Source organism: Theobroma umbraticum, unplaced genomic scaffold (genome assembly GCF_002168275.2).
Source record: "Theobroma umbraticum cultivar Fairchild unplaced genomic scaffold, ASM216827v3 scaffold_95.0, whole genome shotgun sequence".
NCBI lineage: Eukaryota > Viridiplantae > Streptophyta > Magnoliopsida > Malvales > Malvaceae > Theobroma > Theobroma umbraticum.
The window spans coordinates 4918164-4942072 of NW_018397257.1; the positions used below are offsets into that span (position 1 = coordinate 4918164).

A 23909-nucleotide genomic window follows, 5' to 3' on the forward strand; every position below is an offset into this window, starting at 1 on the left:
TCGAAAGGAGACAGAGCATGTGTGACTGGTTGATATGTATGCGTTATAATCCTTTGAGAGGAATTGGGTTTAGGGTTTAGATATTGAGTGATTGAGGGCTTGCTTGCATGGTTGGCACCTTATGTATGATTGGATTTTGGCATGGTGTTACTTAAGGTGCGCGTGATAATGTAAGGGAAATCAACTAATTATCTTTATCTTTATCATTCCCTACAATTATAAGGATAATGTAACTTGTTTTAGGCTCTTTCCCCTATCAATGCTGGTGAAATTAATTTTAATTCCCTTCCTGCATTGGTAAGGGAAATCAACTAACAGTTGCAATTGGGAACTACAATTGTATATTATTCGTATCTACAAGGAAGTTAATGGTAGGAAGAAAATTAATTACATTGTATTAATAATGTTTTTGTCTTATTTTTGTCATTAAAACATTCAAGTGGCAATAGAAATAAAAAAGTAAATCAATAGTGCACCAGTTTCAACTCAAGAAAGCATCCCAAAAGTCTAATGGTGCTATATGGTTGATATTTTTGATTGATTTATATTGGTTCTTGTTATTTTGATTGTTGCACAAGTTATTTTTTAACTATATGGATATTATAATTCTTTTTGTAACTAAAGTTTATGTTTTTAAATAAAGTTGATATTTTTGTAATTAATCGCATTATTACATTTTTTTCATTCCTAGTGCAAATGGAAAGTTAATACAATAATGTCATTTTATTATATATTTTTTCTTTAATTGCATAAATAGCTCTATAAAACAGAAGATAACAAAATTTCATATTACAAGTAGAAATAGCATTTAACTACAATGTTTCATATTATAAGCAAAAATTGCATTTAACTATAATGTTTCAAGATTTTTATCCACTTCAAACACTATTTCAACTTATAAGGAAGGCCAACATTCCCACATATAATGCGAAACAAATAATGATTAAAGTACTCATTAAATTCCTATATTATTATATTTTATTCAATTTAATCCTTGTACTGTTTTATTCAATTTAATTCTTATGACATGACATAGAAAAATTGATGTGATAAAATTATTTTTTAGCTAAATAAATTTTATGACATGTCAATATCACATTAACATCGTCTGACATGTCAACATTACATTAACATCGTCTGACATGTCAACATAACATCAATGTCACTTTAGCACCACTAATGGTTAATTTAGATAGTTAAGTGGAGAGACTCTTGCACAAAATTTTAGAATACAAGACTAAATTAACCAATTTTGGAATAAAAGGTTAAATTGATGAAATTTCTATAATTGAGTGACCTTTGAGGTACTTTGACCAAATAAAAATAGACATGATACTTAAAAATAAATCTCTAAACTATTCAAAAAATTCAAATAATTTTTAATTTTTTATTATATCCAATCAAATTTTCGTATTTTTATTTTAAGTCAAATAAATCTTATAATTAATAATTGACTAATTATTATTAATCAAAATACCATTTGTAATTTTTTATCCACATGACGTTAATACGAAAAGTAAAGAAAGCCATACTGTCATGTTATCATGTCGCATTAATATATCATAATTAATTATAATATGTCAACATGTCATACTATAATCAATTATGACATATTAACATACTATGTCAGCGTCACACAACATAAAAATATATGACATTTCGACTAAGTCAATCATTAATTATAAAAACTTATTTGACTTAAAATAAAAATATAAAATCTTATTTAATTCAAAATAAAAATATAAAAAGTTGATTAAACATAATAAAAATATAAAAAAAATTTTAAATTTTTTTAAATAAGTTTGTTAAATATTATCAAAATATAAACACTTGATTTAACTTAATAAAAAATAATGATTTATTTAAAATTTTCTAAATAATTCAAAAGCTTTTTTAATAAATATAAAAAAATATTTAATTCATAATTAATCACCATACGCCATATACAATAAGGAAATTCGCTCACATAAAACATCGAAAATAAAGCTGGTAGGAAGTCCTTTTAATGTTGGGAGACTCATCATCCGTATAAAGAAGAAAAAAGCATCATCACAGGCAATGGTGAGAAATTTTGGTGATTCAACTTTTACACCAAAATTCAGTATAAGACATCAATTCCTTGCAGCATAGCATGACAACAATCACAAATGCCTAATAATATCCGTGAACCCTGCTTACGAATGTTAGGGGACTCATCATCCTTATAGAGAAGAAAAAAGGAATGGCGAGCAACATTTAGTGATTCAATTTTGACACCAAAAACTTAAGCATTAAAGACACTGATCCCCACGCATTAAACACTGTCACCAACCACGAATGCCTAAATGAAATTTGTCGGCCACGACATGCCATGACCACCAAGTTATTGATGCTACTACCCTGTCTAATTTTTAAAGCTTTTGACAGGGGAAGGGAATTGTAACTTGGAATCTCCATCTTAAAGCTGGAGGTGTGACTACTAACTCAACACCCAGTAATCTTTTTGCTTTTATATGATACTCTGTCTTTCATATTAAATTCACTTAATCCCTTCAGAAGGCCTTAATAAATCCGTGGTTAATATGCATGTTCAAGAAAATGCAGAAAGGAGTTTTCAGTGTTCATACCTAGCACAGCAACGACGATCCAGCCCTCAATTGTTGCAGGCAGCTCACACGGCATTTCCAAGAATCTAGGATACCAAATAGCTGATAAACAAGATGTTTGTCCACTGCCTGCGTATAACTCAAGATCGAGGTCCAAAGTAATCTGACAAAACCTGCTGAACAATTTCACTATTTGAAACTTCAGTTTAGGAATAATTACCAAAGTGGCAAGCCCAACCTAATCAAAATTGACACATTTTGAAAGACAAAGAAGCAGACATCTCCTGTAACTTGAAAAGCTAAGAATTTAAGTGTATCATACTACTACAAGCCATCTTATTCTTTCTTAAATAAACATATCAGAAATGGTGTACAACTATAGCAACAAAGCTCACTCTCCTAAATTACAGTATCCACCACCACATACATCATCATCACAGTTAAACTATGCATATGTGAACTGTCAATCTCTTCTTTACTCTTTCATAGTGCCTTTCCCAAGATGAGTGCTTACGAAGAACTGCTTTTAAAATAATTGTTTATATAGCATTTACAACAATATCTGGATGTGGTATCCGTATGTATTCAACATTGAATTCAGACACATGCACCTTCTGGAGCCTGGGGTTTCTAAGATTGCTGCATACAAACTACCCAGCCTTTATGGAGGTAGAAAGATAAGACATCCTCCTGAAACTTCTTCAAACAAAGCCCTAGAGTAGAACAAAGAAACTCCCATCTCTGCCTGAGAGGAAGATTAATATCTCTTTATGTAGTTAATGCCACTTTTCCATCAAGTGGTGCAAGATTTGATCTTGTTCTTGTTGCGGCCCTGCCTGAAAACCATTCAAGGAAAGTTGAATCTGTTAGTTTGAAGATTACATGATTTGGATATAAGATTCCACTCGGCTATATATTAAAAGCAGGATTAGCTGATTATTTTATTCAGAAACAGAAGTCGTCTCATTGACACCAGATATTGAGGAAATTTAGCCTTGAAAATTTTTTAACATGTTAGCATTACCAAAAAATTAAGTTCATTACTACTCTCAAATGTACGACAGTTGCACTTTCAAACATCAAAAACATATGATCTAAAGAGATGATGAAACTTCACACAAACAGCATTATTTATCACAAATATAAAACAATTATGCTTATAAAAATATTATAACACTGGCTCAAATATAATGAAGATTTGACAATATGGGCTAATGCAATTATAAGAGAACAAGTCTATAAATTTAGTCTCGACAGAAAACCAGTAAACTTTAGGTGACATTTATTTTTGGATGTCTTTGTATGTTAGGCATCTGCTTACCTTTCATTTCTTAATAATTTCCAAATAAATTATAGATCAATGTTTTTGGTCGTAACAAACTTGAATCAAAATAGCAAAAGAGTATTTTGATAAGTGCTGCACTTACCATAAGTGTACTTTGTAAAAGATATCTCATAGTTAATGCTACACATTAGCCAAATATAAGATCCATAATCACAGCAATCAAGGTTCACAATGACATGCTACATAAATTCAGAGGCATTAAGAATAGTGCAAGGATACGAGCTAATGCATCACACAATATACTGGTGGTTACCACTCTGCCCATGGTGGCAGTGGGGCCATGGTCAAACAACTGCATGGCAACGCCACATTGGAATTGCACCATTTTGTGACAACATGAAAACAGTGATTGGTTGTGCAAGACGGTGAGTTAGCAACCCATGTTGATAACTCTTTCAATTGAGCATAATATTGCAAATCATCACTCTCTGGAATGGTATGAGAAATTGCACTGACCTTCACCCTTTTCCACTTTTCTTCTGCTTCGCCAAAGAAGTCGAATAGGAGTACCAGCAAACCCAGCATCTGTACGAAGTTGCTTCTCCATATAACGCCTGTAAGTCTCCGGGAATAGTTTTGCATCATTAACAAAGAAAACAAATGTAGGAGGCCTAATAGCAGCCTGCAAAAGGAGATAGGATTGGATACAAAGAACCATCAGAAACCACATTGGACAAGTGAAAGATTAACAACTGCAAAAGAACATGCTCCTCCAAGAAACACAAGTACACAGAACTGAAGTCAAGGGCTCAAAAAGTGTCCCTAGGATGTGCTTTGGGTGATTACTTGTTATGTATCAAACAAAAAGAGGGCTTCGTCAAGTGCATCTCCATCTATGTACCATTCCCCTATCTAATTAGAGATACTAAAAGTGGCCTCTAATCTGTACTATATTTATTTTTTTTGAAAAGTATAAGAACTATAATGTGGCAGCGAGGCACATTTTTAAAAAGACCACTTCGACAATAGTTGTGTACAAATGGTAATAGTACTCATACACTAAGCTGCTTACGATGATGCACAAAGAGGTGTAGTACTTGCAAACCACTAATATTAGCCAAAGCACACATACAAGTTACACACACTAAGCTCCTATTCAAATGTGAAGATTGCTGCCTTTAACTAGGTCCATTTGCACAAACACATTACAATTTCTCTCTATGCTGGCTGCTCCCTAGCTTAGAAATGAGCTAACGATTCATGTCTACTGCTGCAAGAAGTCAATTTCAAACAACGTGACAAATAACAGATAAATCTCATGGCATTACGGTTAAATGGATAATTCAGTGTGATGCAGACTGCAAAAAGTACTTCCAATTGTTGGCATCGAGAAGAATGGCTTGCAATGTGAAAGCTTCTGTACGGTGGCAGCCATAGAGATGATTCAAGAAAAGGAATTGGTTTATAGATGAAGCAGCTAGCTGAAGAAATAATTAAAAACTATGGAGGAAAAAGATGAAGAACAAGAAAAGATAAACTGCAAAACATCTTAAACTTTGTGAGGAAGGTGAATCTGTTTTATGGACATATATAGATAATAAAGCAATCCCAAAGATACCAACCTGACATAATTATTATTTTTGACATGTAACAAATATACCTGAGTACAATAATAAACACGTCCTCTCCTGCCACCTCGTGTCCTAGGAGGCGGTTTAAAAGCTATTGCTTCCTGTATAACTTGATTCAATATTGCAGTACTAAGTCTTCTTGACCGTTCCTTTTCAACTGTAATAGCTGCAACAATTATCCTGAACCCAAAACAACATCGAATACAAAAATAGCTAAGACAAGTTGTAGACCACATTGCAAATATACCAGTGATACTTATGTATGGTATACCACAACAGAAAATATAGCATAGAAAGAACAAGGAGACAAAACGAAAGTAGGAAAAAGTAAACCATCCTGTCTATCATTGTATATTATAGGACAATACAACCATTGGTTATTAGTATAATCTTGAATATCTTAAATGGATACGGATCATGATGATCATAAATTCAGTTGTAACAAAAAACTGACAACATATGGCAGGTTAAAAACGTACTTTTCAACACTCTGACCAGCTATTGCAGTTGAATAAACAATTGGGGCCCAATCAAGAATGCGCATTTTCTCCCTAACATCTTGCTCGTAGTATGTTGCAGTTTGCTGGTTTTTGTTTGGTATAGTATCCCATTTGTTTACAACAATCAGACAACCCTTTCCTTCTTTCTCTATCCTCTCAGCAATTCTAGTATCCTAGGACATCGAGATAAAACAAGACCTAACAGTTAACAAAATAATCAAAATGAAACATAAGGACCAGCAACTCATCAGATTAACAGGCGAAGACACGGCCATTGTTATATCCCAAAGATATCAGTAAGATAATTTCTAAAAAGGATTTTCTCAAGTTTGGTTATCAGTAAATTTACCCTCAATTAGTTACTGAACATCCTAAGTTGTAAATTATCTTCAATCAACTAAAAGGTGAGCACTTCAGTTATTACACAAAGGTTTTAAAAAGACAATGGAAAAAGCATCCAAAAAGGGGGCAAGAATTTGAATGCGCTGTATTTTTCATTTTTGTCTCATGTAAACCATCTCAACAATCCCTCAACCTTGAATGTTGCAGAGATCAAAAGCAAATATTAATCTTTGAATTAGGGAAGGCTAGCTATGATTATATTCCAGATGCCGTGGAAGTTACCAGGGATCTTGTACTGGTTGTACCAAAAAGAAAGCAGACATGCAGATTGACACCCATATACACACTCTCATAGAAAAACAGTGTATATCCAATCTGCAGATAGTGATGAGTCGTTCTTTTATGCCAAATTATCTCATAAATAGCTTTTGCTGGAGCCACATTTCAAGGGTAATAATTTCAATCAAAACAAAAACTAAAGGAGGGGCTTTGAACATGAAACAAAGGTGTATAGTCGAGCTGGTACAGTTTAAAAGCCACTCAGACTTACTTGCTAATTACTAGGATTCAATTTGTTTATTATAAACAAATCAAGATCAAGTAGCAACTCAAGCAAAGATCAAGTATACTGAAACTTGACACAAGATGCTCACAAGCGTAAGCATATATTTAATTTTAAATATACTTATAACATATTCTGTGTACAATATACATATGTAAATCATATCATAAATAGTTTATTCGAAAAAAGCATGCGATCAAAGTTGAACTTGAGCATGTGCTTCAAATTATTATAGTTGAAATAAGCTCTAATAATTTTCCTCAAGCCAATTCTTGATTGAAATGAAGCATGCTTGGACTCAAATCAAGTTTTGAGCATCAAATTTTAAACTGCGTTGAGCTTGAGTATCTCATTATATTGACTTAACTCAACAAAATTACAACCCTAGTATTATCCATCACTTTACTAGGAGATTCCATCAACAAAATAAAAGAGCAAGTATCCTGAATCATATCTAATGCTGAAAATTAAGAACCTGCAATAGTAACTAGTGGCAAGATCCGATTGGCACCAAGGTTTCACGGGAGTCAAAATCACTACATTTTTGTAACAAGCACTCTTCAATTTCAAGAATCAAAGTAATGGTAGCAACAGCTGCAATAAGAATATTCTTTTTTGGCACATGTATCACTGACTTGTTATTTCCACTTTCCTGTAAGTAGAAGTTGCTGATTAAGGGGTAATTTTACCTTGCTTATACATGAATCATTTACTGATTAAATCAAAAGCTTGTGCATTCTATTGTTGCTCTGATTTGGCAATCATTATCATTAAATAGATAGATACAGATATTTCCAACAATTTGATAAGATTTACTGCAATACTGATTTGGCCCGAGTTATCAAACTGTTATATAAAGCGACTTGTTATAACTTGATTTAGTTAACACAATAAAATATTCTCTCTTAACATAATTCTGTTCTGTGTGTTCAGGAGCTACTTACAGTGCAATATGGCTATCACTATACTCCAATAAGGGAGAATGTCCAAGCATGTTAAAACAATAATATTAATAACACGGCTTGTCAGAAAATCAAGGACGAGGTACCTGTTCAGTTATACAAGCCATGGCCTCAATGACCAGAGCAACAATATCAGAACGGCAGATGGCACGAAATGCTCTGTTCACTGATAAAGCCTCAGTGGTACTACCTGATGACGCTATGGATGCCCTTCTTCTGATCCCAGCAGTATCAATAAGCTGGAACTTCTGCAAAATGAGTGACCTCTGTATTAAGCCTCTAACAGCAGTTGGAATACAAAAACAAACAGAACTCAGGGTAATATTATATTCTCTTTACTACTCATTCTTTATCATTGATCCTTTAATGCATAAAAAGTCTAATCTCCTACTCAAGCAAAACCTAGATGAATAGAATATCAGCTATAATACAGGTTTCTCTTTCTTTTTTTCACTATAGGAAAAACAATACTGGTTTTTCCAGAAATAGAGAAACCTGGCCATCAGGTCCAATAAATTCTGTATCAATTGCATCACGAGTGGTACCACTGATTGGGCTCACAATTGTTCTATCCTCCCCAACCAAAGCATTTAAAATGCTACTTTTACCAACGTTCGGTCGACCAACAATTGCAATTGCAGGAACATAATTTTCTTCCTCATCCTTATATTCTGGATTCTGCAAAGTAATCAAGAAGCCATGTACTTAGCAGGGAAAGAAATAAGTTCATTATTAAGCAAAAATTTTAAGATGAAAGTTATCAAAAGATACGGAACATGCTAGCAACTCCATCCATACACAGCGTGATATATAAACATAAGCAGTATGTATGACAAATCTCCCAACTAAAGTTGGAATCATAGTAATTCCAAGAAAGGTCAGTTCGTCATTCAATTAATTAATGGATGAAGCAGAATTAAATATGGATTGGTTGACATGCATAATCAAGATAGATATAAACATATAATTGATCTTTGAAGGACAAATGCCAGTAACTGCAAAGCATGAATAAGAACAGTTTCACAGTGAAAAGGGGAATGGAAAGTTATGGGCAAGAAATGAAATGAAATCATTAACAAAGACAAATTATAAAGCCAGATTACCTCAATCTTTTTCAACCCTGAATAAACAAGATCAAGAAGCTCCCCAGTTCCAGTCCCAGATAAGGCAGATATAGGAACTGGTGAGAACCTGGTTGTGCAGTTGAAAGAGTTAATGCAATATTAATTCGAAGGGGAAGAAAAGAACAGATTTCCTAGGTCCAAAGTAAGAGATAACTTGACATAACAAGCAAGTCTAACAAAGGAAAAAAAGGCACAGGTCACCAGCAGAGTTCTTTTCCTGAAAGTCAGTTACAGAAGAAGAATAGAAAAAGGAAAACCGGAAAGAGGTGAGAGAGAGGGGAGAGAGAAAGCTACTCCAATAAGTCAGTTCTTTGGAACAAGTTTTAATGCCTTTCCAAACCATAAACTACATTGTCGATTACTCAAGGCATAGCCAATAGGCATTCAGCACATAACTGAACACCAAATTTTTCAGAGAAACAGAAATTAAGAATTACCCCAATGACCAAAACTCCGCTGCTTGCATGATTCCCTTTCGGGGTGATTCACACTTGTTAACTGCAAGGACAATATATTTACTTGAGTAGCTTTTTCGAAGCCAGTCTGCAATCTCCGCATCAGCTGCCGTTAGACCAGCCTGTTCAGTATCATACAAACAACCACTTGGCAGGTTAATAGTTTTTTAAAAGAAAAAGAAGAATATATTTGTTGGCTTTCATATACAAGTCAGATTGCCACCAAGATAAAGAACCATAAAAGTAGATAATCAGACCCTTAAAGAATCCCATAGACAACTCTCATCTTATCCAGTCAACAAAAATCTCAACCTTCACAACTTCAAGCCAAATTCTTTAAGCACCAAGGACTGGCTGAGAGACAATAGGAATTTTTAAATGTCTACTAGTTATGAGCAAACCTTCCTTTCACTTTAATGTTACTCACCTTGTTGATGCATAAGTTTTCCTAGATTTTAATTCCCAGAGTTTTTTTCCCTACCGAGAGCATGTAATCCTAAGACTGACATTTAGCTTCTTCATATCTTCGTTTAAAATTTTCCTAATGCTCTTGCAACAACTAAAAAAGTGCAGCCAGGGGCACTCACATCAGTGCTTAGCACCTTGCTTGCCTAAGTCAGAAGAGATGGAGTAAAAATATAAAAGTTTACAACACTTTAGCAAGGCAAGATGAAGTAATGATGCCTCCATTAAGAATCCAACCTAACCAATTGCAAATATGTGGAAAGCCCTAGTTAAACATTAGGCTAGGAAAAACCTTGAACTTCACTGATGTGGAATAACACTACTTAACATATTCCATACCTACAAGGAGGAGTGATTTGCCTTTTGTGTCTAGTCAAGTACCTTGTGCAAAGAGGCACTCAAGGCAACCACTTGATGCAACTTAATTGTTTCATGTCCTTTTTCTTTCCTGCAAAATGCAAATTATTAACTTATCGTGGCTCCATTACTACAATGACAACCTAGAATTTGAGAAGTTTTCAGCCTTCAAGAATGATTGCATTTATTTGTTTATTACTTTGCATTTTAAACAAAGTTAAAAACAATGATCATTTCTTTTTCTATTCCAGATAATAAAAGATCCTAAATTTTTTTTTGATAAATACTAACTCAATCAAACAGCAGATGATAGACATGATTTCAAATGTTCGAGATAATTTTTCTTGACTTTTTTATTAATTTGTTTCAAAGCTTCAAAAGGAAAAATAAACAATCTATGCGAGAAGAAGGATGTAGACCTGCCCATCCACAAGGAATATAATGACAGATGCTTCTTCAACAGCTGCAGTAGCTTGCCGTTCAATCATAGAAGGCATCCTTGCAACAGCTGCCTCCCTGGAGAATAACGGAATGCCATCCATACCAATGGTCGTTGTAATTGCCAAGTCTTCCATAACATTAGCTTGTGACTTTGACACATTTAGGACCCCTCCAGTATCAACCACCACAAATTCATGATCTCCCCAGAAGGATCTACCATACAAACGATCCCGGGTAACCCCAGGTTCATCCACCACAATGGCCCTGTTGCCCTGTGATAAAATCCATGAAAGAGTTTGACATGGACAATCTAAAAACACACACCTAGGTGCATATATGCAACCAATTTGGTTTAGTAGATGTTCAAAATGAATTGGGAATTATAAAAGAGAATAATAGACAAAATTAGTGATTAAATACCCCAACAAGGCGATTAAACAATGCTGATTTACCAACATTTGGCCTTCCAACTATTGCAACCCTTGGAAGAAGATGGTCAGGGATCTGCCAAAGGATTTTAAAATTGTCACTAAGTAGCAACAATATTTTAAACTCTTTATAAGATAGAGTCCCTAGTCTACATCATAAAAGATTTAATTGCACTTAATCACAGTAATCATTGGTTCAAACTATATCCGTAAACTAAGCAGACACTTCAGAAATGAAACAAAAGTTTATATGCCTACACTCTCAACTTTCAATATGTTTCTATCATAGATTGTTCCAAATTTTCAAATTTTAAAGCTGAAGCATCATATGATTCTAATGAATGTGAAACCAAATTAAGGCAATTACAAGATATGAAGCAGCTACAAACACCCATGAATTAACTTGTCTATACCAAAAACCTTAAAACGATCTACTGATAACATTCTGCTTGCTAGTGCACATGTTAAACATGGAATGAATCAATAGAACTCTTGCACAGTATTAAGGCCTTGACAATGCATATACAGCATCATCAGAGGGAATTCCGACCAAGAACATAAACTTTTTCCAGGCTGCAAATGTTTTTTCTATTAAGCACTAAAATTTCCAAAAGGTTTTAAAACAATCGACCGATTAGAAAGGAAGAAGAAATCTGCAGCAACAAAATAGAAAGAAAGAGAAAATGAAGAAGATAATTAAATCTCCCTTGCAAGTTGCAGCTATATATATGGTTTATAGTCAGCTGCTGCAATAGGTTTCCAAGTCACCCGTATAAGAAACAAGGAAGCTACTTAGTATGGCAATAACATAAGTAGAGAGAATAATAACTCGACAAAATAAGCTTTACTTACACTTTTACTTGCACTTTTACGTCTCTTCAGCTTTCCACTCAACTCCTTGGAATCATCTGCCTCATCCTCTGAGATTAGAGCATAACGACTTATGAGGTCTCAGAAAATAATGTCATAATGTCTTTCTTAAGCACAAACAATACAAAAAAAATCAGAGGAAACAACTTAGAAGCGATTTTAGTATGTCAAAAAGCCTATAGCGAATTATATGCAAAAAGCAAAGGTTACTTTTGAAGATATTAAAAATGTAAATATTTTTTGGAGAACAAAATGCTTGATTCTACTTTTACTTGGAACATCTTTCATTTAATTAGTGTTCCACCCACGTTAGTTAGTCATTCATTTCTAACCAGTTATAGCTTGACTTTTAAAATTTGAAGAACAAAAGCAGTACAAACTAATTCATTTTAAATATGAAGAGACGAGGCGTAATGGGAGGGAATTACCGATGGTTAGTTGGCGAGACAAGGAAGAGGCATAGCGGCGAAAGGCGTCCTTGGCTTCGGATTCTAGGGCGTCCACGTCCAAGGCATAGTCGTCATCAGATTCTTCTTCTTCTTCTTCTTCTTCTTCTTCTTCCTCATCTTCTACCTCAAGTAAATCTTGGAATTCCTCTTCGTGAGGAGAGGGAGAAGGGGCAGAGGAGCAGCGGCAGCGAAGGAGAGAAGGAAGGGTGGAAAAGGAGAGAAGCAATGGAGGAGAAAAAGCAGAGCGAATTGGCTGAAGAGGAAAAGCGGAGAGTCTGGGAGCGGGCGAAAGAAGAGGAAGGGATTTAGAGGAGAGTTGGCCAACAGGAAAGCACGACATTTTCAGCTTCTTTCAAGCTGTTGAGTATTGAGCTTGGAAAAAGAATTGGAAATGGGAAGGTTTGGCGGTTAAAGGAAGAGGGACTCACTGACTGAGAGAGGTTTATCCTCTTCTCCGTTGGGAGGTTTTAGCCTTTTTTTTTCTTTTTTTTTTCAATTATAATAATTCTCAAAAATTGTAACTTTTTCATACTGAAATCATATAGAATATTTTATTATTTTTTACATAATTTATTAATTTATCTAAAATATTTTTATCAACTCTCATATATTTATATTAAATATAAAAATTTAATTATTTCACTTTTATAAGTTTTTAAAATAATTTTCATCATTTTTACGTCAAAATTTTTTTTATATTAATTTTAAATTAAAATTATTTTTATTTTTATTATTTTTTATTTAAAAATTAAAATTTTTATATAGTTAACTATTTAGATTATATTCTTAGACTAAAAATATTTAACTATAAATATTTTTAGTCTAAGAATATAATTTAAATATTTATTTTTTATTAAAATTAAAATTTTTTTAATTGATTTATTATGTTAATTTTTATACATTTACGTTAAAATTTTAAATTTAATTATTTTACTTTTATAAGTTTTTATATCAATTCTTATTGATTTACATTAAAAAAATTTTATCATAACTTTTAAAAACTTTACATTTAGGCTTTTCAACAATAACTTTAAATTACCTGTGTTTTTATTTTTGTTGTTATACATTTTTAATTTTGACTTTTTAATTTATTATAGTGACAATCTTATTTATAATATAAATTTCAACCATTAAATAAAAGCAATGCAAATAAACTACTTCTATTAATAAGGTATAACAAGAGATTCCATCCAAAGAAAGATTTTTTTTTTACCAGTTGAATTTATTTATCAATTTTATATGAATTTTAAATTAATAATTGTAATTTAATTTCATATATCGAATAATTTTTATTAATTAACTTTACAATAAGTTAAAAAGTAATGACTTTATTATAGAATTTACCACTTTGAATGAATCATTATTCAATCCGATTTTTATTGCTATATACTAATAACATTTAAACCCTTTGCAAGAAAAATAAAAATAAAAATCTCTTTCTCCATCTTTGTGCCTCCATAGCCCATAGGTGCCCCATGCTTTAGATTTAGGTCACTTCATCGAAAATTGATTGAATTTTTTTAATTAATTGCAGAATTAAAATTCTATTAAACATTCATGAGAAAAAGTAAAAAAAAAAACATTTTCCTTAAACCAAACTTTTTCTACCAAATATTTTCAGATAAAATAATAAAAAGCAATCAACATAGTGTAAAACTTACTAAAGAACTTCATTAACTAATTTATCCGAGCATAAATTGTTATAATTGTTTTAAAGATATCATAAAAAAAATTGCAATGTTCCATTAATCTAACATATTTTAATAAAAAGCATCTCTAGCAAAATTTTCATCAACAGTAATTGAGGGAATTCAAAACAAACAAATTCGCAAAAGAAAAAAAAAACCAAATTAATTAAACCTGTGAAAAGAAAGTGAAACCCTAACAACATGGGAAATTAAAATCAAATAGTATTAAAAACAGAGGGAAGAGTTAGAAATGGAAAGAATTAAAAACACCACATTTGGCAAAGAAATCTTAAGACAAATGGGCTGGTAAAGTATACTGCAGTTTTTATGATATTATACCTTTTCCAAAAAAAAGTTGGTCCATTTTTTTTTCATATTTGATCCAAGCATTTTAATTATTTTTTTTTCTTTTATTATTAGGTATTTTTTTTCTATACTTGACTAAAGCTTCTTGCAAGCAATTTCTGCTTCATTTCCTTTCATTTTTCATATATTATAAATTAAAAAAAAATCTCAAGGCACCATTTTCCCATGTGATAACATTTACTGACGTTGGAAAAGCTGAGAGTAAAAAGTTATGATTTTCATATTCAAAATTGTTCACAATTCATGATGGGCTGATCAATTTACAATATACAAAAATTATCACCGATATAATAGAGAATAGACAGCAAAATGGCTTCGTAGTACGACTCTTTTCATTGGGCAAATTATGTGCGCAAGAAACATGTCCCATGAAAACTCCATTTCTCTAGGCCATGGAAAGTACAAGGCACTTAACTGCTTAAAATTGTCCATGCTTCATGTTCAATTATGGGAAAAGCCATACTCCTGAAGAACAGTATAAATTGATCGCAACGATATACAATAACATGGGAGAAACACATCGTAATCAAGGAGCTAATCAGTAAAAAGGGCAGCCCCTGAAGAAAATATGGACAAACTTTCTAACGTGTGAATGCTCCGAGACAAAAGAGGCTGCCATGGCTGAACACTCTTACAACTCTTACAACAGCCAACGAATTTCTCCCCTTAAATTCCATTGCAATGGGTCACTAGGAAGATCCAATGGCTAGTTCCAACTGTCAAAAATTAACTTTAAAGTATATGTAACCAATCTCTCTGAGCTTTTGCAGCCGATTAACTGAAACTGTGGTCGTTGCTTCCTCTTCAGATGCATGTTCTCTTTAATCCGAGACAGGAATTTAAAAACTGATTAAGCTTCTGTTAAGTTCAATGCTGTCATTGTGAACAGATATTTCTGGAGGAACTTCTGCTTTTGCCTTGATCTTAACTGGTTTCCCAAGCTTTGATTTATCTTCCATTCTTGCAATCTCAAGAGCCTTTGCACAAACAGGAAACCCTTGATCATCCCAGGACTCCAAAATAACACCAGAACCTATGCAGGTTTGTCCCTCATAGAAGGCTGCAAACTGCCCAGCTGCCAGGCCTTGATCATCTTCAGGTAAGTGGACAACTGCAACATCTTCACTGCTGTATTCACCAGACACCAATTCAAAACTGCAGTTATAAAAGCCAGGACCATGTCTGACCTGAAAAATTAAGACTAGTTAGCTACAACTGATAAGCCTCACACCATTGAACGAATGGGAAACCACAGTAAGGTCATTTTCAAAGAGATTGTCAATGCGTAGTGATCTAAAACAAAAGTCACCCATCACATAAATTCCAATGTCACCATCTCATCCATGTAGCTTTTGTTCAGGTCGTAATGTGGTTGGTGGTCAAGTAACAGCTAGAGTGCCAAAACCAAAGAATATGACAACTTCACCAGAAACGTAGCAAGACGATTAAGGGCTCAGTTGAGACAAACTATAGACCTGTACATCATGAGTTTCTTTGGATCTCCAATGGGCAGGCATCAAAAGGGATCCATTTTTCTAGAGGTGGGTGCTGATCAAAGAAGGTAATATCCACCTACCCCTCCTTCATAAGTTCATGGCAGGAGGGCCAGTATTCGACTAGATGGGAACAAAGGTGTCGACTAAAGAGCTCACTTAATGTCTTCATTGACTAAGATTTACCAGGGAGAGATTCAGACTTGTGCTGATGGGGGGACCAATCCCAACTGATCAATCTTTTTATGTTCAGTGACAGGTATTTATAGGACTTCTTTGACCTCAACCAATCGGATTAACCCAGAGAAGAATCAAAACTTAATAGGGTGCTTATGCCCCTCCACCTCTTGGATTATAGCTTACTTGAATAGGGCCAGAGCACAAGGCAAGCCAGTCCATCGAGACAGCCAAAGCTTGATCATAGTAAAGAGCTCAGGTCACCCAATCACAAGAAAGACTATAAGCCACCTCACTTGATTTATGACTGGCGAAGCCAAAGGAGGATGGCGACCCTCATGTCTTGGAAGAGTTTGCTAACAGGAAGGAAGCAACTAAAACAAGAAATATAACGGAAGGTTAGGGAAGGACAGAGAATTTTGAAGGATAGATAGATCAAAAATCGGCGCCAAATGGAGGAAATGGATAACCCGTAAGTGCATAAAGTGAATGAACTCATCAACTCAGAGAGTAACCAATGGAAAGAGGAAGTAATCAATCCAATTTTCAATCCAGAAATGATAGGGGCATCTTACATATCCCCCGAGTCATGAATATACCAGACCTGTTAATTTGCCAGCAGCAACTATGGGGCAATAACACGGTGTCAATGGATACAAGCAGCACACAAAGGGAAACAAAAAAGCCCTGAAATAAGGCAAACGCTCCTACTCCAACCCACCCCCACCCCCAAACTCATTTTTAGAGTCTCACTTCCTGTGGTGTGGAAGGCCTGCCAAATGCCATCCCAAAAAAAGGAAAATCTTTTCAAGAGTCAGGAGATAAGTAGTCCTATATGCACACTGCATGATAAAGGTGAAAAAACGGTAGAACACTTGCTGTGTCAGAGGAGAAGAAATTCGTGTTTGGGTCTCCTTCACAACTATCAATACCCTCCCACAAGGTTACCAGATTTATCAGTGGCTAGGCTCTATGCTCAATCAGCTTAAGAGCAAAGGAGTTGGAACTGAGGATTGTGCTTCCTTATTAGCAAACTAGTGCCAGAACATGTGGAAGACAAGAAATGACTGCAGCTTTGGCGAAAAGCAGCCTCACCCATCAGTAGTTATTGCAAATGCGAGAGCCAAGAGCAAGGGAAGAGGCACACCAAGGGGCACAGCACATAAAGACTAGAATAATGGCATATTTGTTTGCTAATCTTGTTCTTGCACTAACTACACAAGTAAGGGTCGAGATCTTACTTAAATCCTAGGGGGTTACGTCTTTCCTTTCGTATTGGAGTTGACCTATTTCTAAACAAGAAATGCCTCAGTTGTGCTTGAAGTTTTTGGACCTTCCATTAAAGTTGTTCAACTAATACTTTTTCTAGCTTAAGCTATTTTTAGCATTTGAGTTTGAGACCTAGATCCAGATTTGTTATTAGAAGTGGTTTCGGGAGAAGGAAGGCCAAAGAATCTTTAACCAAGGGACTACTTCTACTGATGAGCTATTTGAAGGAATCCTTCGCTAAGAAGTGACCCTATCAAGCGTTTAGTTATTCATTAAGGCTTGCTTCTTACCTTCTGACTTCGCTCTTAAAAAATAAGTGATTCTGCCTTACCAATGGGTACTAGCGTCTAATCACCCTCGAACCATGTGGCAACTAAAGGTATAAAGGTCTTGGATGCACAATCAATCATCAACTCCTTTAAATGACCCCTATTGAAACCGTACTTCCCTTTGATTCCTTCTATAGAGATTTCTTTCAGAAAGAAGAAATTGACAAAATCTAGGGAAAGAAGAATCATGTAAAAGCAAGCTTTTGCTCTATACTTTCAATCTTTCTTTCCACCAAGAATTGTGGACTGATTGGAGCAAGAAGAAAGTCTTACCCCACGGTGCCTAAGCTAGCTTTCTGACTCAATCAGCTAATATGCATTTTTAGAGGAATTGGCATCTTTCCTACCTTAATCCTTTCTTTCCCAAACATCAGCTAACCAATTACTATATATATTAATAAAACATGGATTCTCGCTTGAATCCCGACTTCCTTCCTAAAAGCTCTACATACACGTTTAACCTGAATGCAAATATCCCCTTTTCACTTCAAGTAAGAAAAATGGGCATTCTAAAGCCCTAGGCCTATGGAGTTCGGAATGGAAGCCCCCTCTTTTATAGAAAAAATATTGCTTTTATATTGTGTAGGGTGGGTAAGGTAAAAAGTGCCTTTCCGCATGTGGTTTCTGGTATGTATGAGCCTTGAGTCTGCCATCCTACCCATATTCCAATCTGGAATAGACTCAAAATTTTTATTTTACCTTTATTTTCATCATGAATGAGTTTTCCCCTCTGTTACGAACATAGAAAGAGTATCAGTTTGGTTTAAGAAATTTTAAAAGAATGCCTTTTTATGCTTTTTGGCCAACTTTCTTTTCAAGGGGGAAATCAATCATGTTGTGACGATGCAGCTGATTGCCCCAGGCACCCCCGAAACCTAGGCTCCCCTCACCAGGCATTACAGAAGTACCAAATCCCTTAATATCAAATGTTGTTAGGTACAATGAATTGCAAAATAGATTATGTCTGCAATTTATTCACAGGGATTTTAACTTGGAGCGACAAGTGAAGATTTTGAGCTCACAAATAATGATTCAACGACTTGTGGAAGCCACTTTGGTCATGGATGAATTGGACCTCGAAAACCATTCGATGAAACACAACGATATAAGTGACTTTTTTTCTATTCTCATGGCAAGCTATTATCAAGCAACATGTATTATCGTTACATACAAACAATTGACTTACAAGGTAATTGTGCTTGTATGTCGTATTGACGGGTGATCAAGGCTCTTTTCAACTTAAAGCTTCTTCTTTAATAAGGTTTAGTATTTGAAATAGCACAGACTCAAGGAAGAAGGAATCTTAATAAGCAAACCTCTAGTAATACACTATTCTTACCCCTTATTTCAACTTTCACGTGAATTTTCAATATATTTTCACGTAAAAAGTCTCTATTATTATCATTATAGCATAAACATAGAATCTTGAAACTAGGTTTTGACTCATATATGCAAATACAACAAAGACAGTAAAAGTCATGCACTAAAACACACTACTTTGTGTCGATATACTACTTATTTAAATCTTCTACAAAAAGTCGACATACTCTTCTAGTCTCTCCGATCACGAAGAGTGACAGCTTACGCAATGAGTTTTTACTATATATTGAGGAGTGACCTTTTCTTGTCATTTAGACCATGAATGCGGTCTCAAATCAATTGCATTACTCTTCTTACGACCTCTAGCTCGAGAAAAGACTAATACAACCAAAACAAACTCAACCTTTGTCCACACTCGAGCTTCTCCTCTTCCACTTGAGAGATTTCTTGCGAAATTCTTTCAAGATTTGTAAAAAGATCTATTGCTACACTTGAATCATTTTTAGCTGACTTCTAAGTTCCTATCCTCCTTTGCAAAATAGAGACTTAAAGAAGCTTCTACTTATAAATGTTGAAGGCCTTTAAAACTTTCTTATTATTAGTAGGATAAGTTGTCTTGATTCCAAAACATAGATTGGATCATTTCAAACCTAACTTTTCATGAATATTGAAGCTCATCCACTAGATTTATTAGTGCACTAAATAATTGTCTTTTCGTCATATGGATTTGAGTGCAAAAGTTTCACTGCAGAAGTGAATAATAGTCTTTTGTTTTTTGTTATTTTGCCTTGCGACTTAATCACGATCTAGAATAAGAGTTAATAACAAAGCGCACAAGTAAAAAGTCAATCATCAATCTCCAATCCAAAGCTAATCAATAGAATCATGTGTCACCCCGCATGTTTCGTTGGACCGTACCTACTCTTTAATTGGCTTCTACTTGTTTCCCTTCAACCAATCATCACTCGCCAACCCTCCTAGCATAAAAAATAAAAAAGATTTTTTGCTGAACCCCTATCTCTTGATTGATCTAACTAGACGCTTGCTTTTTCCACATGCTTATTCTCTTTATATTAATTTCACAACTATAGGTTTGTAGCCAATTAGGTGTCACCATGTGTTAACTCTATTAAACAGGAGACAGAAGAAATATTCCATTACTTCCCTTTAATGAGAATTAGACACTTTTTATATCCCCATGTGATTTCTTTAGTTAGTTTATTATTTATGAGCTGAACAACTCCTTCATGTATATCTTTATATGGTTTCTAAACTAAAAACGCTTAAAATTTCAATTCTATTCATATACTATCAAATAATAGCTAGCTATTAACAAGAAGACTTGTCGACACATAACAAAGCGCAAACCAAGAACTTTTAAAAGCTGAGCTCAATGAACGAAGTCAAGCCAGAGAACTCACCATTACCTAGTCCGTCCAAATAGCAACATCATTGATTCTACTTTAACCAATGGTCTCTCTTGGGTTAAGGTAAGCTTTAGCTTATTGTACACTTGCCTTTTTTATAGGCACACAATATATACCTTTATGAAGAAACCAAACCCAAAAGCTGTCTATCTTTGCTTTGATAGACATTGAAAAAACTCATCTAATCAAAATACCACACCTCCCTATGGTTCCTTGTACCGTTTCTATAGCTCTTTGTACCCTTTTCTTAACAACACTGGAAAAAATGTTGCGCTACTCTACCATTAATGAGATATACTCAACAACGAAAACCATGTACATTGTCTAGCCTAGTCAAAACTGTAATTTCAAAGGCCTCACTCAAACTACATTCTTAGATTGGTAAATGTTTAAAGCATAGTTCAAATGAAAAAGATCCCCATCATGTGAGAAGGAAGACATGAATACTGCGTCCAACCAAAATATTGTTCTCCTTGATGCTATTCTTTTTCCACGAGTTATATTGTGTTTTCATACTCGGACTTCGCATATTACTTGGCACCTACCTTCAAAGACATTTGTGATGTCTAATTTTTATCTTGCAAACATAAGATCTAGAAAAAAGTGCTCAATCGGACCTTCTTTTGCATGGCATGCTGCCCATATCAGATAGTGGGACCTCCTTGCCCTTTTTCTTGACCAAAATGACAGGGCTGGTTCACTATATCACCTATTAGGCAAGTGACTTTTCTCTTCTATCCGATTCTGAGACATGCTTTTAACTGACATTGTCCGATAAGGCAGGGCTAATAGTGTCTTGAAAAAAATCAATGTTAAACTAGCAAAAGTACAGAGTAGGCTTTTTTCTGTAATCGGATATAAAGCTACTATTTAGGGCCAACAACAGGAATAGTAGCAAACAGTAGCTCAATCAAAGTGGTTACTTTAAATCAAGTTTACAAACATTTCACACATGGAAAAGAGAATAAAAAGATAAACTGTTAATTCATGTATTAGATTAGCTACCAATTAATATATTAGCTGTCATTCTATTTTAAATTATTGTTGCATTATCCATATATTTCCTAAATAATTGGAGTCAATTGCTTCTTAATAGGACTCAGTTATAATCAATCATACGTGTAATCTAGTTTAAAAGAGAGTTATGAGGAATAAAACAACCATTATTTTCTATTCAAATTTCCAGTTATGAGTTCTCTAATGAGCTCTTATTTTCTAATTTTTTCAAAAGAGGTTGAAAAAGTAGAAAAATTCATAAATATAACTTGCAAGGCTAGCTGCTTTCTGATATCAGATAGCAAAGTCCCATAACCAAATCACAATCAAGGGCCTATAACAATCTAGTATTAGAGCAAGGGGTTATGGGAGATTCTTGTACTCTTCAACAACAATTTAAAGCCTTCATGGCTATGAATTAGGATAATCAAGCACGAGATAAAGCCGACAAAGAAAGGGACAAGGCTAACAATGAGGCAAGGCAAAATGAAGTTACAGCCCCATTAGAAGAACTTTCTCATGACCTATCTGCAAACTGATTGGCAGGCAAGGGAACAGGAGATGGGAATAACAACTTTGGTCGTGGAGAGCAAAGTGTGGGATTGTAAAACCTGGACAGAGGAAAGTTTGTGCCAAAATACTCCAAACTTGACTTTCCCCATTATGATGGCTCTTATGACCCCCTAGGATGGTTAAGTCACTGTAAACGCTTCTTTCGTCACTACCAAACATTAGCAGAGGAAAAGGTGGGGTTAGCGTCCTTCCACCTGGAAGGAAATGCTCGACTATGGTTTCTCAAATTGGTAAGGGATTGGCCACAATTGTCTTGAACAGATTTCAAGGCCAACCGTAACCTACATTTGGGGCTACAAATCAAAAAGCAACTCAGCTTACAAGTTATATTTATAAGTTTTTCTACCTTTTCGACCTATCTCTAAAAAACCAAAAAATAAGAGCTCATTAGGGAGAACTCTTCGATATCAAAACTAAAAATTTGATTAGAAAAAAAAGTTTGCTTTATTCCTCTTCATAGCTCTCTTTTTAAACTAGACTACAAGAATAACTGACCATAACTGACACTTATTAAAATGCAATTAAGTCCAACTATTTAGTAAACATGTAGATAATGCAAAATTGACTCAACAAAAATTTAAAATAGAATGACAAAAAATGCAAAACTGACTTCACAATAATTTAAAATAGAACAAAAGTTGATACATTAATTGACAGCTAATCTTCTTTTTTCTTTTTCTCATATGTGAAACGTCTATATACCTGGTCAAAGGGAACTACCTTGAATGAGTTAGGCTCACGCAGCTGTTGGTCCTATTGTTGGCCCTTAATAGCTGTCGATCAATCAGCCCCTTAACTTGAGATATCAGCAATTGAAGAATTTTCACGCTTGCTAATAGCTTGACTTTCCTTTTTCCTAGGGCTTTCTCCTCTTCTATAACTTACTAAATCTAAAGACATTGCCATTTATTGAATCGAATGTTATCCACTTTATTGGTTGGGTGGGCACTAATAAGAAACGTACACTTGCAAAGCTAATTTCTTGTATAATATTTGAAATTCGTTTATCTTTTTCACTTGTTTTAACTAACCCCATTCCAGTTTATTAGGCAAGGTTGTTTGATTGAGCTTCTATTAGTCATCTTATAAAGCTCAGCAAGCAACTGAACACTTTTCCCCTTTCTTTTGCTTTGGATAGATCTGAAGAACAAAGCACTCGGAAAGAGTCAAAAAAAATCTCCTTGTTAGTAGCTAGCTATTATTTGATAGTATATGAGTACAATTGAAACTCTAAATGCTCCTAGCTCAAAAACCACACATAAAATAACAATCGAATTCATAAATCTAAAACTAACCAAAAAAGGCATATAAAAATATGAGAAACGCGTCTAGTTCTCGTTTGAGAGGAAGCAACAGAATATTCCTTTTGTCTTCTACCTCGTACAATTTCACATGAGATGATACCTAATTGGCTTCAAATCTATAGTTGCAAAAATAGTATCAAAACAACTATCACGCAGAAAATGCAAGCATCCAATCAGATTAATAAAGTGACAAGGGTTTGACTGAACATATTTTTCTAAGCTAGGACAAAGTTGGAAAATGATGATTGACTAAAGGGATTTCTGTCATGTAGCTGGGTACAAATAAGCCAATAAAAATGATTAGTAGAAGCCAAAAATAGTAGGGAAGATTCCACAAAGCAAGTGAGGTGACATGTTGTACTGGTTAACTTTGGACTGAAGATTGACAATTAACGTTTTGCTTGTGCAGTATATTATTCACCCTTTTTTTGAGAGGGTGTGACGCAGGCGCATATGGAAATTTATTTTTTCAGTATTTTTATTAGCTTAGGATTTTATTTTATTTTATTTA

General features: G+C 34.3%; 2 protein-coding genes across 2 annotated transcripts in view; both read right to left on the reverse strand.

The window, feature by feature from the left end:
- Positions 1 to 2907: 2907 nt before the first annotated feature.
- Positions 2908 to 12910, reverse strand: EMB2738 (GTP-binding family protein). Its single transcript, XM_021423508.2, has 12 exons — positions 12436 to 12910; positions 11990 to 12057; positions 11130 to 11213; positions 10688 to 10981; positions 9429 to 9568; positions 8971 to 9058; positions 8363 to 8545; positions 7954 to 8115; positions 5981 to 6174; positions 5531 to 5681; positions 4387 to 4552; positions 2908 to 3421 (listed from the first exon to the last, which is right to left on the reverse strand). The coding sequence occupies exons 1-12, from the start codon at positions 12794 to 12796 to the stop codon at positions 3354 to 3356; spliced, it is 1959 nt and encodes a 652-aa protein (XP_021279183.1). The 5' UTR covers positions 12797 to 12910; the 3' UTR covers positions 2908 to 3353.
- A 1785-nt stretch (positions 12911 to 14695) lies between these two features.
- The window catches only part of LOC110412322 (tRNA (5-methylaminomethyl-2-thiouridylate)-methyltransferase), a 16817-nt gene continuing 7603 nt past the window's right edge, over positions 14696 to 23909 (reverse strand). Inside the window, exon 10 of the mRNA XM_089782898.1 lies at positions 14696 to 15697. Within this exon, the coding sequence (XP_089639024.1) occupies positions 15350 to 15697 (348 nt within the window). The 3' untranslated portion in view covers positions 14696 to 15349. The remainder of the gene's footprint in view (positions 15698 to 23909) is intronic.

What these genes read in the sequence shown, in the direction of transcription:
- EMB2738 (XM_021423508.2), bottom strand. Translation starts at nt 12,796, where the DNA reads ATGTCGTGCTTTCCTGTTGGCCAACTCTCCTCTAAATCCCTTCCTCTT. An exon ending in GTGTTTATTATTGTACTCAG is followed by an intron (nt 4,553 to 5,530) that starts GTATATTTGTTA and finishes CTCCTTTTGCAG; the next exon opens with GCTGCTATTAGGCCTCCTAC. An exon ending in AAAAGTGGAAAAGGGTGAAG is followed by an intron (nt 3,422 to 4,386) that starts GTCAGTGCAATT and finishes AATGGTTTTCAG; the next exon opens with GCAGGGCCGCAACAAGAACA.